Source organism: Daphnia pulicaria, chromosome 1, assembly GCF_021234035.1.
Source record: "Daphnia pulicaria isolate SC F1-1A chromosome 1, SC_F0-13Bv2, whole genome shotgun sequence".
Taxonomy (NCBI): domain Eukaryota; kingdom Metazoa; phylum Arthropoda; class Branchiopoda; order Diplostraca; family Daphniidae; genus Daphnia; species Daphnia pulicaria.
The window spans coordinates 25275786-25289699 of record NC_060913.1 but is presented as its reverse complement, the minus strand read 5'-3'; the positions used below and the strand labels follow the sequence as shown (position 1 = coordinate 25289699).

The 13914-nt window shown below is 37.9% G+C and overlaps 4 protein-coding genes and 1 long non-coding RNA gene across 9 annotated transcripts; 3 read left to right on the top strand and 2 right to left on the bottom strand.

Moving 5' to 3' along the window:
* Window positions 1-10: 10 nt before the first annotated feature.
* LOC124316421 lies at window positions 11-1121 on the top strand. Its single transcript, XM_046782358.1, has 2 exons — window positions 11-422; window positions 495-1121. The coding sequence occupies exons 1-2, from the start codon at window positions 242-244 to the stop codon at window positions 1067-1069; spliced, it is 756 nt and encodes a 251-aa protein (XP_046638314.1). The 5' UTR covers window positions 11-241; the 3' UTR covers window positions 1070-1121.
* A 1604-nt stretch (window positions 1122-2725) lies between these two features.
* Window positions 2726-3521, top strand: LOC124316648. The gene has a single exon (XM_046782633.1). The coding sequence runs from the start codon at window positions 2816-2818 to the stop codon at window positions 3494-3496; it is 681 nt and encodes a 226-aa protein (XP_046638589.1). The 5' UTR covers window positions 2726-2815; the 3' UTR covers window positions 3497-3521.
* A 561-nt stretch (window positions 3522-4082) lies between these two features.
* LOC124320097 lies at window positions 4083-5059 on the top strand. Of its 2 annotated transcripts, XR_006913772.1 has the most exons (4): window positions 4109-4151; window positions 4215-4412; window positions 4488-4565; window positions 4947-5059. It is a non-coding gene; the product is annotated as an uncharacterized LOC124320097 (long non-coding RNA). The 2 variants fall into 2 exon arrangements; XR_006913768.1 differs by having other exon boundaries at window positions 4083-4412.
* On the bottom strand, window positions 4622-5944 carry LOC124317432 (E3 ubiquitin-protein ligase Topors-like). Of its 2 annotated transcripts, XM_046782766.1 has the most exons (4): window positions 5666-5944; window positions 5286-5556; window positions 5150-5220; window positions 4853-5080 (listed from the first exon to the last, which is right to left on the bottom strand). In XM_046782766.1, exons 2-4 carry the CDS (start codon window positions 5493-5495, stop codon window positions 4894-4896), a joined length of 468 nt encoding a protein of 155 aa, XP_046638722.1. In that variant the 5' UTR covers window positions 5496-5556; window positions 5666-5944; the 3' UTR covers window positions 4853-4893. The 2 variants fall into 2 exon arrangements, with proteins under 2 accessions (XP_046638721.1, XP_046638722.1); XM_046782765.1 differs by having other exon boundaries at window positions 4622-5220; window positions 5666-5941.
* Window positions 5945-8071: 2127 nt separating this feature from the next.
* LOC124316626 (E3 ubiquitin-protein ligase Topors-like) lies at window positions 8072-13041 on the bottom strand. Of its 3 annotated transcripts, XR_006911904.1 has the most exons (6): window positions 12832-13041; window positions 12455-12731; window positions 12134-12389; window positions 11554-11690; window positions 11300-11467; window positions 8072-8142 (listed from the first exon to the last, which is right to left on the bottom strand). XR_006911904.1 is itself a non-coding variant. In XM_046782632.1 (4 exons), the coding sequence occupies exons 2-4, from the start codon at window positions 12662-12664 to the stop codon at window positions 11760-11762; spliced, it is 585 nt and encodes a 194-aa protein (XP_046638588.1). In that variant the 5' UTR covers window positions 12665-12731; window positions 12832-13041; the 3' UTR covers window positions 11698-11759. The 3 variants fall into 3 exon arrangements, 2 of the variants coding, with proteins under 2 accessions (XP_046638588.1, XP_046638587.1); XM_046782632.1 differs by lacking the exons at window positions 8072-8142; window positions 11300-11467; window positions 11554-11690 and adding an exon at window positions 11698-11878; XM_046782631.1 differs by lacking the exons at window positions 8072-8142; window positions 11300-11467; window positions 11554-11690 and adding an exon at window positions 11698-11878 and having other exon boundaries at window positions 12847-13041.
* Window positions 13042-13914: the final 873 nt, after the last annotated feature.

The following is a 13914-nucleotide window of genomic DNA, read 5'->3' as shown; positions in this document are numbered from 1 at the left end:
CTGCTTGTTTGCATCCTAGTAAGGAGTGTGGTCATGTGAAGATTTATTTAGACCAAGCTCTCACGACCGCGTTCCAGCAGGTCCTGGGTATAAGACGACGTCACCCCTTACCAGCGGGACGCACACGCAAAGCGAGCGATCAAGAATCAACAAGCAGGTTTTTACTTTACTATCCTCATAGACTTAAGTAGTTAAAATTTACCAAATTCATTTTTTGAACAACACTGCAAATAGTTCTAGAATGAATAATCAAATTGGATTGACCATTTTGAGTTCGGTACTCGACAAATTGTCGTACCAAAACAAAATATTGTCACCCGGTCAAGACGACTCGAATGGCATAGACGTCAGAGAACTCCACAAATTGTTGATGAAAGGATGCTACTTAACAGGCCAGGATGATGACATAACCAACATTCTGGGTAATGCAATTAAGCTAATACATATCATTTACTTAACGAAAAAAAAAGTAAAATAATTTGTTATTCTGATAGATAATAATCTTGGAACAGGAGCAATACCAAGTGGAGGAGCAAGTTTAATTTTAATACCACCTTCATTGTTGGACGAACCATATAATTACGATTTCACGAACATTTCTGATAACGGCGTAGAGTTCAGTAGAGGAGGGTCGATTTATACACGCCCGTGCGGATGGCAACGCTACGCATTGAAAGTCAAAGGCAAGTATCCGGACGACATTTGGCTAGAAGGGAGAACACCTCGGGCTGATGAATACTCGTCAGCTGAAGACGAATGGGCAGTGTCCTACCACGGAACGTCTTACAACAACGGTCTCTCAATCGCAGAGGAAGGATATAAATTGAGTAAAGGAGAGCGTTTCTTGTACGGCAAAGGTATTTACTCGACCCCCGATATCGGGGTGGCATCCCTATATGCTGCTGAAGCCAACGTAGATGGAAAAAACTATAAAGTTGTCATGCAAAATCGTGTCAACCCAAAAAATGTAGAAAAAGTTCCCAAAGCTAAAACTGGTGTGGGGGAATATTGGATCTCGCCCGCCGACGAAGATATTCTCCCTTATGGCTTCTGCGTTAAAGAAATTTAATTTGTGTTTGCATCTTCAAACATTGGAGCCAATAAAAATTCTTTAAACTGAACCAATGAACGTGCAATAATTTTATTTGAGCTGCAGCGACAACGAATCGCCGTTTAATAGCACACCTTTCGGCGCCTATGTCATTAAAATTAATATTTAAAATTAATATTTAAAATTAAAATCAATCATTAAAAGTAATAGCGGTTAGGGCAACGTTACAAAAAATTTGAAAAAAATCAAATATACTGCTGTAAGATTAATAACAATAAGCAGCTCTGAGTTGCTACGCATGCGAAGAAAGAACTTCAACTGAATAACATAAATCTTATTTTTATAATCAGATTAAATGTATGAAACAGTACATTAGTTTCGAGTATAAATAAATATCTATGACGTTTCTTCGAACAGCAAACAGGCATATAAGTGCACCGATTGATTATTTGTACAAGCCATTCATCTGTCACGACTTAAGACGCACTAAAAGCTCAACCATTTTAACGATGGCCTTATTAATCTTTTAAATAACTTAAAAAAAAAAACTAAAAACGTTTACGTAAACGTATATCCGTACCAACCCTATAACGCGGAGAGGCCGACATGTTCGTGTTCACTTAAATAACTGAAACGCTACACGAAGGTCAGAATTTATAAATAAATGTGAGACTTACTTTTTTAAAAGACAACCGAATGTCAAAGAAGTGGATAATGGATCCACGCAGCAATTTTAGTCATCCCTTGGTAATGGTCTAGCGGATAGGATCCACTTTGGCAAACACTTGGAAGCCGGCCTTGCTGAAAAGAAGCTGATCCTGCGAAACGCTCCGTTGTTTCTTCCTTTCACAACAGTTGATGAATCTAAAAGAGAAAAAATTTTGAAATCATAAAAGCGTAATTAAATTAAATTAAAGCGTAAGTATGATAATAAAGACTCTACCTTCAAAAACCTGTCTTAATAGTCCGGGTCTTGTTTTGTCTTGAATGGCTTTTCTGACGTCCTCTGGGGATTTTCAATATTAGGTAAAATACTCTCAGCGTGATATTCCGGCTTTCCTGCAATGCTAATCACAGAAGCAATCAAATAATTAAACAACTGAATTTTTCACACACATTTTATAACAACAGAATTACTCATTCTTAAGTCGACATTTTAAAAAAATTACACAAAGTAAAATATTTTGTTGTTATTATCAAATACATGACTGCAAATAGCCCTAAATTCGTCTGCAACTTCTGTTGCCAAATTTGAACGGAAAGGATCGATATCTTTGGTCAGCACTTTATAGCACCGGATTTTTTTGCATCGATCCCGAAAATGTAGAAGGATTCCAACATTCCGTTCATGAGACAAACTCCATACTCGTCGCACAAAATCGTTTCAATCTCAAAAATATAAAATGAAAGTTGACAAAGTTGTGATGAAGTTAGGCGAATATTTCATCTCACCAGTGATGTATGATGACGATATTCCACACGGCATTGAGAATGTTGATTATTTTCAGTTTTTAACACTTTGAGAAGTTGAAACCGTTGAAACCAATTTCAAATCGAGATTGATTTCCACACAACGTCGCTTCTACTTTGGTATCCAGTATCACTGCTAGAGGGCTCAGTATGACCGAAGTTGAAAACCTGTGGCCTGGACATCTCTGCTGAGCCTGGATGAAGGAAACAATTAAAGTATATGTGAAAACACTGAATGGGACAAAAATTTCGTGCCACATCAAACCCTCTGCTAAAATTGAGGAATTAAAATACATGATCCGTTCAAAGGAAGACATCCCAGTAGACCAACAACGTTTGATTTTTGCCGGTAGACAGCTGGAAGATATAAAAACTTTAGAAGACTACAACATTCAAAATGAGCGCACTGTGAACCTTGTACTGCGATTGAGGGGAGGAGCAATTATAAATTTATCACCTTCACTGTTGGACGAGCAATTTCATTACAATTACACCGACATTTCTGATAACGGAGCAGAGTTTTTTAGAGGAGGATCGATCTACATACGCCCGTGCGGATGGCAACGATACGCTTTAAAAGTCAAAGGAAAGTACCCGGACGATATTTGGCTAGAAGGGAAAACACCTCGGGCTGACCAATACTCTTCCGCTGAAGACGAATGGCCAGTGTCCTACCACGGAACTTCTTACCACAACGGACTTTCAATTGCTAGCGAAGGATTTAAATTGAGTAAAGGAACGCGTTTCAAGCACGGCAAAGGAATTTACTCGACTCCTGAAATAGAGGTGGCGGCCCAATATGCTGAGGAAGCAACGGTCAATGGGAAAATTTATAAAGTTGTCATGCAAAATCGTGTCAACCCCAAAAATTTGAAAAAAGTTGACAAAGCTGAAACTGGTGTGGGCGAATATTGGATCTCACCCAGTGACGAAGACATTCGCCCATATGGTTTTTGTATTCGAGAAATTAACTGAGAGATCAAATAAACGGCTAAGATGACATCGTATTTCATTGTAAATAAATGTAGAAATGTTATGTCAGACAGGATGAAAGAATCTTTATCGAAAAATCCTATCAATGCGTCGTGTCTAATAGCCACGAAATTCCCAAAAGATGAAGATGGCACCTGCATTACAGAACGACTTTTAACTAACGAACAGACTTTTGTTGCCATTTTCAAATATTCAAGCCAATAGAATTAGACCTACTGTAAACTAAACCAATGAATACGCAATAATCTTTTCTTCGTGCTGCGCTTGGCTGTACTTTCAATTTATGGCTTAAAAAGAACTTGAGGAAATCGATAGAAATAGCGGGTCAAGACTCAAGAGGCAACACTATGTAAACAACAAAATGTTCTTCAAGATTATCAAGCAGCTCCGGGTCGCTATGTAATATGTATACAAGAACTTTTCACTGAACGAATCTGTTAACAGGTTCAAGTCTTTTAGAATCGTTTTGACGTTTCTTCAAGTTGCGAAAATCAATATTTGGATTATTTATTCAAGTGATTCGTCTGCAACGACTAATAATTTTTAACGACGGCCTTAACCATTGACATAACCTTTGGAAAACTAAAGACTTTTTCGTTCATTTTTCCGCGCTAAAATTCACTACCGCGATGTTTATGTAAATGACTGGAACGCTGGACGACGGTCAGGATATAAAAATGAATACGAGGCTTACTTTTAGGACAACCAGATGTCAAAGTTGTGGGCGTTTTTGATCCATGCAGTGATTTCACCCATCCCTTGGTAATAGTCTAGCGGATAGGATCCACTTTGGCAAACACTTGGAAGCCGGCATTGCTGAAAAGAAGCTGATCCTGCAAAACGCTCCGTTCTTTCCGACCACTGATCTCGGCGCTTGACAACTGAATTTAAAAAATCAGTGAAGTATTAAATATCAATGTTTCAATTCAAATTTAAAAAAATATTACTTTTTTTCAATGATTCGTCGTTGTAGATTGATGGTTTTCACTTGATATGCGTAAAAAACCACTAGACCAGAAGAAGATGTAGATACGGCACAGCCAAAGGGAAGGTAATATTAGCTATAATATTTTAATGCTCCTACATACAAGTATAGCTTGCAAAATGTCAATTTCTCAGTACTTACTCATGTTTTAGAATCCCAATATTTCAGCCAACACATGAATAAGTAGGAACAGAATATGTGAATGGAAGTGAACAATAAATATTAAGGGAAAAGTACGACGCTATACAAATTATTTAAGAAAGGTTATGTAATTTAGACAATAGAAAACTAAATAGGAATGGAATTTTGTTCATCTCTATTACCAGGAGACCATGTTCGAAAATTGATCCATTAAAAAGAGATTTTGTTAGTTTGACAGATGACGAGAAGTAGGCTATTGGCTAAGACGCATAAAGTAATGAAGGGCAACGAATAAATCTGTTACAGAATTTAAATCGCAGCTGCTGGTGCTTGAATCGCTGGAGCTTGAATCGCTGGAGCTTGAATCGCTGGAGCTTGAATCGTTGGAGCTTGAATCACTGGAGCTTGAATCGCTGGAGCTTGAATCACTGGAGCTGGAACTGAAGGGATTAACGATGGAATTCAAATATCTGTCTTCATCTATTGACTCAATTATGTGCTCATCATACTCTTGATCAGATTTTACATTGTGGATGATTGCAGTAAAAGGTCCTTTACATAATGGACATTCTGCTCTTTCCTAAGATAAACACTTCGTGAAAATTAGATCTAGATGTAGCTTTAGTAAAAATGAATTATAATTACTTCAGACCACTTGAGCAAACACTCAAAACAGAACGTGTGCAAGCAATTGTTGGCAAAAGATTTGTTTGTAATTATCTGAAGGCAAATCACACATGTTGATGGTTCATTGTCTTGTTCTTCAAAGCTCAGCCGGTGTCTTTTTCTACAACTAGACTCTTCAGGAGACTGTCCTTTCCTTTTGGAATTGTCAACTTTCGAAGTTGAAGCCATATCTTCATAGACTTCTTATAAATGCTTAAGAATGGAATGGCTGTTGTCCTCAGACCTGGAACTGAAAAGTATAAGACTGTCAGAAATAGTCGTAATCGTTTGAAAGCTCTCTTGAAGAATTCAAATCAAACATTTACATCCCATTTTCAACTAACGTAACATCGTGTTACCTTGGTTTAAGAGGATGATGACACGTTAAAACATAAACTTAAACGATAAACTATTACTGGCTGTTTGTTTAGGTATATTCGTTCAATTTTTCAAATGATAACGAAACTTATTAGCACGAGTTCTGGTCCAAATCAAATGCAAGCAGAGGTGTAAAACCGAGCACTAGCTGTAGACCGACCTCTTACCTAATTTGGATAAAGTTAGTCTGCTCTTCGCCACGTGATGCATAATGCATTTCGCAAAGGTTGTTGTTTATCGCGGATAAAAATTCAAAATTTTTTTAGATGACATAAGCATAATTTTTTTGAGCGAAAACACTTTTCTAAAAATTAAATTTCAAACTTTCTTTTAAAAAATAATCGGTATCTATCGACTTTTTTGAGTTATGAGTGACTAGGCTGTCTTGCAATTTTTGCACAGGGGTAAACGTAAGCCGATTTGAAAACTTTAAAAAGCGCCTCTAGTGAGTGTGTCAGCTACTACGCTCAGCTACTTTTGAGAGCCTAGAATCCTAGATGGCTCTTTTTAACGTTTCCACTTCACAAATTCTGACAGGCTCCGCCCTAAAATCTCTGAAAATCGGCTTACGTTTACCCTGAAACCGGGATAGGGAAGCCAAAACAGCCGTGAAGCCATCAGAAGAAATTCCACAAACCCAACGCTTGATTTTGTCTATCCATTTATTAGACGAGGATTAAAATTTAAAAGAGGGGAGCACTTGATTAGTCAATGATCTATACAAGTGTAGCACACTACAAATCAAAGATACTCTACGCCGCCTTACAGAACTTTTGTTACAATTTTGCAGCTATAGTTTACACTGAATGCATTTTACATTTTTTTTCATTTGTTTGTTTTCTTTTTTCTCCACAATGAAAGCTTTTGTGGATTTTCTGCATTGGTCTGCGCATATAAAATAACCTTAAAAGTATCCTCAAAATCGTCTGGCTATTTTTCAGGATAAAAGCTACAGCGCGATAACTTATATTTTCAACTCGAGTGTTTGTTTTTACTAAATCATCTTCGTGACACTTCGTCTTTGGACCCATGGGAAATTCTTTGAAAAAAAAATACGAAATATTTTCTTTGTCACTCTTTTCATGCAGAAAAAACTCGTTTGATTATTCATATAAGGTTGATTATCAAATCGTCATTATCACCCGCCCTCCCGCTCTAAATCAAAATCAAAAACTAAATGACATCAGTTGTGTTGAAATGAACTACTGAAGCAACCGAAAGTCGAGAGCGGAAATAAATAAATGCGAGACTTACTGTTAAGACAACCAGATGTCAATCAAGTGGGCGTTAGATCCATGCTGTGACTTTATAATATCCATGCCTTGGTAACGAACAGGATTCACTTTGGAAGCCGTTGGAAGCCGACCTTGTTGATAAGAGGCTGCTGCTGCGAAACGCTCTGTTTCTTTCTGCCTTTCACAACATTTAACGAACCTATAGTATAGGAAAGAAAATAATTTGGTACTATAAATAACTATTGAGACTATTGTGTCAGTTTGACTATGCCAAAGAAGGGCAAGATTTAGAAATCAATGCAAGACTTACATTTGTGATGATCAGGTGCAAGAGGAATTCACCTTGGTCCATCATTCCGACCATCAGCGATGCTCGTGACAGACAGAATCAACTTTGAAATACTTGGAAAGCTGGGCTTGGTGATGACAGGCTGGCAATCCTACGCAACGCTCCTTTTCTTTTAGTCTTTCACTGTTTCACACCAGTTGGCAGCAAGTTGATCAATCTAGTAATAAAAAAGAAGTTTATAATCACGAAAAAATTTAAATAAAATACAACCGAGGTGGCTAAACTTAGCTAAAGCCTAAAGGGCCGGAGCAATCACGCTACGCATGGCAAGCTCCAGAGATGGCGTTGAGGATTGCTGGTCAAGAAATAAGAATTTAGAAAGCAACGGATAAAAGCAACGGTACAGGGGAAGATGGTCACGTGCCGTACACACAGGGCCGGACTTGGACTCCATCGGGAAAGTCACAATCTTTGCGTTCCGAGTTTTTTCATCAGCGGGCAGAAGTTCTTTTGGTGTGACTTCTCCTCGTTTACTTCACGCCTGTAGCCAAATTTGTGTTTCTTCGTGATTCCGGTGCAGCCAGCTAGCTACCCTTTACCGGAGTGCGAAATTTGATTTGCCAAACTAAGAGGATAAAGTTGCTGTAAATTAAGAAGTGCATATGTCTAATAATCCAACAGAAATGAATAGTATTCGTCAACTAAGTACAGCTCAATTACAAAGTCTCACAAATATTAAAATGTGACAAATATGGCAAATATTTCAGAAACAAAAATGGATAATGAAAGAGGACTGGCCATTTTAAGTGCCGTATTAAATGGCATGTCGTGCCCAAACCGAATACTCACAAGTGAAGAATATAATAATTCGACTGAAATTGATGTCAAAGATCTGCACAAGATTTTGCTGACAGGATGCTATTACCCTCCGAAACTACAAAATATAACAGACATTGCGACAAGCGATAAAGAAGTAGATAAAACGACCGATAGAACTGCAGCAGGTAACGAAAATAATCTAGTGCCCAGTAAACAGTGAAATAAGAAAGCAAAGCACTTTGCTTTCATTTATCAAATGCTCATTAATCAATGAACCCAAAAAGTAAAACTTCAAATTTGAAGATGCAGAAAAGTCAATAAATCTCTTCGAAATTAAAGAACGAAAACCATTTTCCTTAATGTGAAACTCGCAACGACGTGTAATGAATTATCGACAGAAGAAATTCCGCAAAACAGTGGACGGTTGTTTTTTACAGACTTGCACGATGAACGCAATTTGGAAGACAAGAGCGTCGGAAAACCACAAATATTAACTCCCCCCCCCCCCCATAAAGCAAGACATTCTATATTTTCTAAACTGGAAGCGTTCGGGACCAAGATAACTTGCAATTAAATCAAAAGATCGTTTGGCAGCTGCAAAGAAGAGCTACATGAGATTTTCTAGGTAGAACCATCAAAATCGCATTCCAGACTTCATTTTGATTGCAGACTAAAAATGCAGATTGGCCAGCAGCAAAGCTGAATTGATTTCGTTTGATATTTTAAAAATTAATCGTTTCAACATCGGTAAGGGTATCAGCTACAGATCCTTGATATCAAGTCGCAATCAAAAAAGCTGTAGCAATATCGAAAACTGAAAACGAAAATAAAAAGTCAACATGAAAAATCGGAGGGTGAAGGTAAAGATAATAAGATTTGTTTTTTAAGAGGTTGATACGGGTGAATAGACGATAATTGGATCCAGTGAAAAAGATATTGCCGCCTACAACAATGCCACGCAATGGAATTGGAAAATGAAATATAACGCGTCAAGCACAGCTAAAAGAGCTGCTGGTTTACGTCCTGATAAAGGAGTGTCGTCATCCTGATGTGGGATTTATTTAGACCGAGCTTGGCTGGCTGGTTTAATCGTGATTGAGTAAAATTCGACGACAGTTCTCATCATCAGGACGCAGAGAAACGAGCGTGCTATTTACAATCAACAAGTATGTTTTAATTTAATCTTACATTCCAATCTTTCTACTTCCAATTCACAAAATTCATCTTGTTTTTTTTTTTTTTAGAGTAATAAGAACAGACCAAAATGGATAATAAAGTCGGGTTGTCAATTTTGAGTGCGGTACTCGACAAAATGTCGTACCCAAACCAAATATCTGGACCAAACAAATTAAACGCCACTGACGTCCGGGATCTCCATAAATATCTAATGGGGGGATGTAATAAAAGCGACTGGAGTGCTTTAGACTTCTTACACAGCCTACACAACACACTTCAAATGGTTCTATCATACAATGCTGTAGGCTGTGTAACAGCTGGAGCGTCATTCGATGGAGGACCATCATCGTTTGGCACAGTTTTACCACCTTCATTGCTGGATGAGCATTTTCATTACGATTTCACGAACATTTCTGATAACGGCGTAGAGTTCAATAGAGGACAATCGATCTACACACGCCCGTGTGGATGGCAACGATACGCATTAAAAGTCAAAGGCAAGTACCCGGACGATATTTGGCTAGAAGGTAAAACACCTCGGACTGACGAATACAAATCCGCTGAAGACGAATGGGCAGTGTCCTACCACGGAACATCTTACCACAACGGACTTTCAATCGCAGAGGAAGGATATAAATTGAGTCAAGGAACGCGTTTCTTGTACGGCAAAGGAATTTACTCGACCCCCGATATCGAGGTGGCATCCCTATATGCTATAACAGTAAACGCGAATGGGAAAACCTACGAATTCGTCTTGCAAAATCGTGTCAACCACAAAAATGTCATAAAAATTGACAAAGCCGAAACTGGTGTGGGTGAATATTGGATTTCGCCCACTGATGACGACATTCGCCCATATGGCTTTTGTGTTCGAGAAGTTGACAGTGACTCCTCCGATCCAGCTCCGGCTCCTCCTTCTAAACCTTGTTTTTTACTGTAACAAACTAATGATGCCATTCTTTTCACACTTTTCTCCCTTATCTTTGTGTTTTACAGAAATGATGTAATTTTAAGAGATCAAATAAACGACCTAAACAACACGAAGAAACGTCATGTTGCACAGCACGCAAGTATCTAGATCGAAAAATCTAAATATCGTCTTGCAAAAGCGCGGGGGGTTCACAACTAATTTGCCATTTATTTTTCTTTTATTTTTCCTTTCGTAAATTTCCTTTATTTTTTTTTTTACTTTTCTGCGCTTTTGGGATAGGCTTTCTTCTAGCCAAAAAATAAAAGAGTAATTCGAAAAAGTGGGGAGGAGTCGTTAACGAGCGCATCTCCCATAAAATTTACTTTATTACACGATTCTTTGCTTAGCAGATACTGCAAATAGTGTCCATCTGAAAAATTTTCCCATGATAGTTGACAAAGCTGAAACTGGTGTGGAAACTCCCATGGCATCTACACTAAAAAATGTTGGTCTTTCAAACGGTCAATTGGAACCAATTGAGTATAGAAAAGACTTCGATGCGTAACGTATAATGTAAACTAAACCAATGAATACGCAATAATCCTTTCTTCGTGCTACAGTGACAGCAGAATCACCATATAGTGGCTAACCTTTCAGGTTTTTCAAGCTTTACATTTGGAAATTTGTCAATAACCACCATCAAATGAAATTCTTTCGTACATAGCAAAAAAAACGAGCTTTCCTTGTGCATACGGTCATTTCTTCGTGGCTCTATCGAGCTCTATTTTCAATCAACGCCGTAAAAAGAGTTCATTAAAATAGATAAAAGTAGCTGGACAAGGGATAACGCTACATTTAACCCAATGCAAATGTCCTGTTGCTAGATTATTAATAATAAGCAGCTCTGAGTTTCTATGCAAACAAGAACTTTCACCGAACGCAAATCTTACTTTATTTTAAATTAATGTAAATCTATGAATTTGGAGCATCCGTTTTGGTATATCGATGAATATCTATGGTGGTTCTACAAGAAGCAAATAGAAAAACACTTCACCCGACTACACCTTCACCTCTTCACGTTTAAAAAATTAACTACCGCGGATTGGGCGACGACATGTTCGTGTTTACGTGAATGACTATAACGCTGGACGACGGTCGGGATATAATAAATCAATGTGAGGCTTACTTTGAAAACAACCAGATGTCAAAGATGTGGGCGGTAGATCCATGCAGCAATTTTAGTCATCCCTTGGTAACGGACAGGATTCACTTTGGAAAACACTTTGAAGCTGACCTTGATGGAACGCGATGCGAAACGCATCATTCTTTCTGCCTTTCACAACAGTTGATGAACCTGGTAGGGAAAAAATACTTTGATATCATAAACTGTCTCTTTGAGTCACAAATTTGAAGTATGCAAATTAAATTTTTAAATTTTACTTTTTGTCAATGTTGAGTTGCGTCGTTGTGGGGCGATAGCCTTCACTTGATATGCGTATTAATAACCACTCAACCAGAATTGGATGTAGATTCGGCACAGCCAAAGGAAGGTTATATTAGCTAAAATGTTAATGCTCCTACATACAAGTATATCTTGAACAATGTCAGTATCTCAGTCCTCATATTTTAGTATCCTAATTTGTCAGTCAACATACGAATAAGTAAGAGCAGAATATGTGAGTGAAAGCGAAAAATAAATATGAAAGGCAAAAAGTACGAAGCCATACCGAGCACTGCTTATATATAACCGCGGTACCCTGTCCAGCTATTGGAAATTTTTAAAGAAAGGTTATGTAATTTAGACATGAGAAAACTAATAAAGAATGGATTGTTCATCGATATCACAAGGTGACGAGGTTCAAAAATTGATCCATTAAATTAACGGAGATTTTGTGAGTTTTACAAATGACGAGAAACTATATAGAATCTATAATGATTACAGAAATAAAGGGCAACGAGTAAATCTGTTACATCAAACTGCAACATGACTTGCATAAGGGAGTTACAGAGTCGTCCTCACCATTTGAATCGCTGGTGCTTGAGCCGCTGGTGCTTGAATCGCTGGTGCTTAAATCGCTGGTGCTGGAATTGCTGGTGCTGGAATTGCTGGTGCTTATTATGTTGGAATCAAAGAAGTCAACGATAGAATTCAGATAACTGATTTCATCTTCAGATGGTATTGACTCAATTATGTGTTCATCGTACTCTTGATCAGATTTTACTTTGTGTATGATTGCAGTAAAAGGTCCATTGCATAATGGACATTCTGCTTTTTGCTAAGAGAAAAAATTCGTGAAAATTAGATCTAGATACAGCTTTAGTAAATATGAATTATAATTACTTCAGACCACTTGAGCAAACACTCAAAGCAGAACTTGTGCAAGCATTTGTTTGCAAAAGATTTGTTCGTGATTATCTCAAGGCAAATCACACATGTTGATGATTCATTGTCTTGTTTGTCAAAGCACAGCAGGGGAATTTTTCTACAACTAGACTCTTCAGGAGATTTTTCTTTCCTTTTGGAATTGTCAACTGTCGTAGTTGAAGCCATATCATAAAATGGGTACCTTCTTAGATGCTTAAGAATAGACAAATGGCTGTTGTTCTCAGACCTGGAACTAAAAGGTTGAGGGTGTCAGAAATAATCATATATGTTTGAAAACTCTCTTGAGTCTTGAAGAACTCAAATCAGACATTTACATCCCACTTTAAACTTACGTAATATCGTGTTACCATGGTTTAAGAGTGATGACACATTTCAACATAATCTTCAAAGGTAAACGATTACTTGTATTCGTTAGATTTTTCAAATAATAACGAAACTTATTAGCACGAGTTTTGGTTCAGACTTCAGATCAAATGCAAGCAGAGTTTAAAACCGAGCACTAGCTGTAGACCGACCTCTTACCTAATTTGGATAAAGTTAGTCTGCTGATCGCCACGTGATGCATTTCGAAAGGTTGTTATCCCTGAAGGCTTTTAGCGGCATAAATGGGCGGGGAGGAACACAGGGCCAAAAACTATTATTTAAACCCAAGGGAATCAATGGCGCTCTGTGATTGGCTGAATAACAGTTTACAAACTGTGGCACAGGTGTGGCTCGCATGAATTGACGTGAGCCCTTGGCGTTAACTTTATTCGATTCCTTAGACGTTTGTCCAACTAACGCGCAAAAGTTTATAACGATAAGTTAAGTTGTTAATTTGTTACGAATTGTTGAAGGTGCAAAAGGGGCGGGAAAAAACGTTTTTTAAAGCTGCAACTCATATTCCAAGTTTGTTTGTTGTTGCGTGAATTCCTTCCGATTCCCCATCAAATTCTTCAAATAATGTGCTAGATTTTATCTCAACATCTGATTTGGTTGATTTTACAAGAATATTTATATGTGTGAAATGGGAGGAGTTTCATTGACAGAGTGTGATACGGACTATTTCGTGATCTGGCAATGCAGGATATTACATCACAAAAAAGGAACAGGACAATAATTACGCCTGCTAGTTTCGCAATACCTACGAATCATTTAGTCGATGTATAGATAATATTTCCCCGTGCCTATTGACCCCCGGATTTCGGGGGCCAATAGCCAAAATAGCTATTGCTGCTGTGATGCGGAATCCTTTCCCCGAGTCCCCCTGGCGGCAGCAATAGCTATTTTGGCTATTAGCCCCCCGGACCAATAGATTTTTCCTATTTCTTATCCCTATTATGGAAAAATCAATAGACGAGGAGTTTCCCCCATTGTTTAAAAAAACACAAAAAACAACAAGCGCCAAGATCTCAACATTTTTAATAGGCCTACGA

What these genes read in the sequence shown, in the direction of transcription:
- LOC124316421 (XM_046782358.1), top strand. Translation starts at nt 242, where the DNA reads ATGAATAATCAAATTGGATTGACCATTTTGAGTTCGGTACTCGACAAA. An exon ending in TGACATAACCAACATTCTGG is followed by an intron (nt 423 to 494) that starts GTAATGCAATTA and finishes TTATTCTGATAG; the next exon opens with ATAATAATCTTGGAACAGGA.
- LOC124316648 (XM_046782633.1), top strand. Translation starts at nt 2,816, where the DNA reads ATGATCCGTTCAAAGGAAGACATCCCAGTAGACCAACAACGTTTGATT.
- LOC124317432 (XM_046782765.1), bottom strand. Translation starts at nt 5,495, where the DNA reads ATGGCTTCAACTTCGAAAGTTGACAATTCCAAAAGGAAAGGACAGTCT. An exon ending in GTTTGCTCAAGTGGTCTGAA is followed by an intron (nt 5,221 to 5,285) that starts GTAATTATAATT and finishes TGTTTATCTTAG; the next exon opens with GAAAGAGCAGAATGTCCATT.
- LOC124316626 (XM_046782631.1), bottom strand. Translation starts at nt 12,878, where the DNA reads ATGTTGAAATGTGTCATCACTCTTAAACCATG. An exon ending in GTCATCACTCTTAAACCATG is followed by an intron (nt 12,732 to 12,846) that starts GTAACACGATAT and finishes TCAACCTTTTAG; the next exon opens with TTCCAGGTCTGAGAACAACA. An exon ending in GTTTGCTCAAGTGGTCTGAA is followed by an intron (nt 12,390 to 12,454) that starts GTAATTATAATT and finishes TTTTTCTCTTAG; the next exon opens with CAAAAAGCAGAATGTCCATT.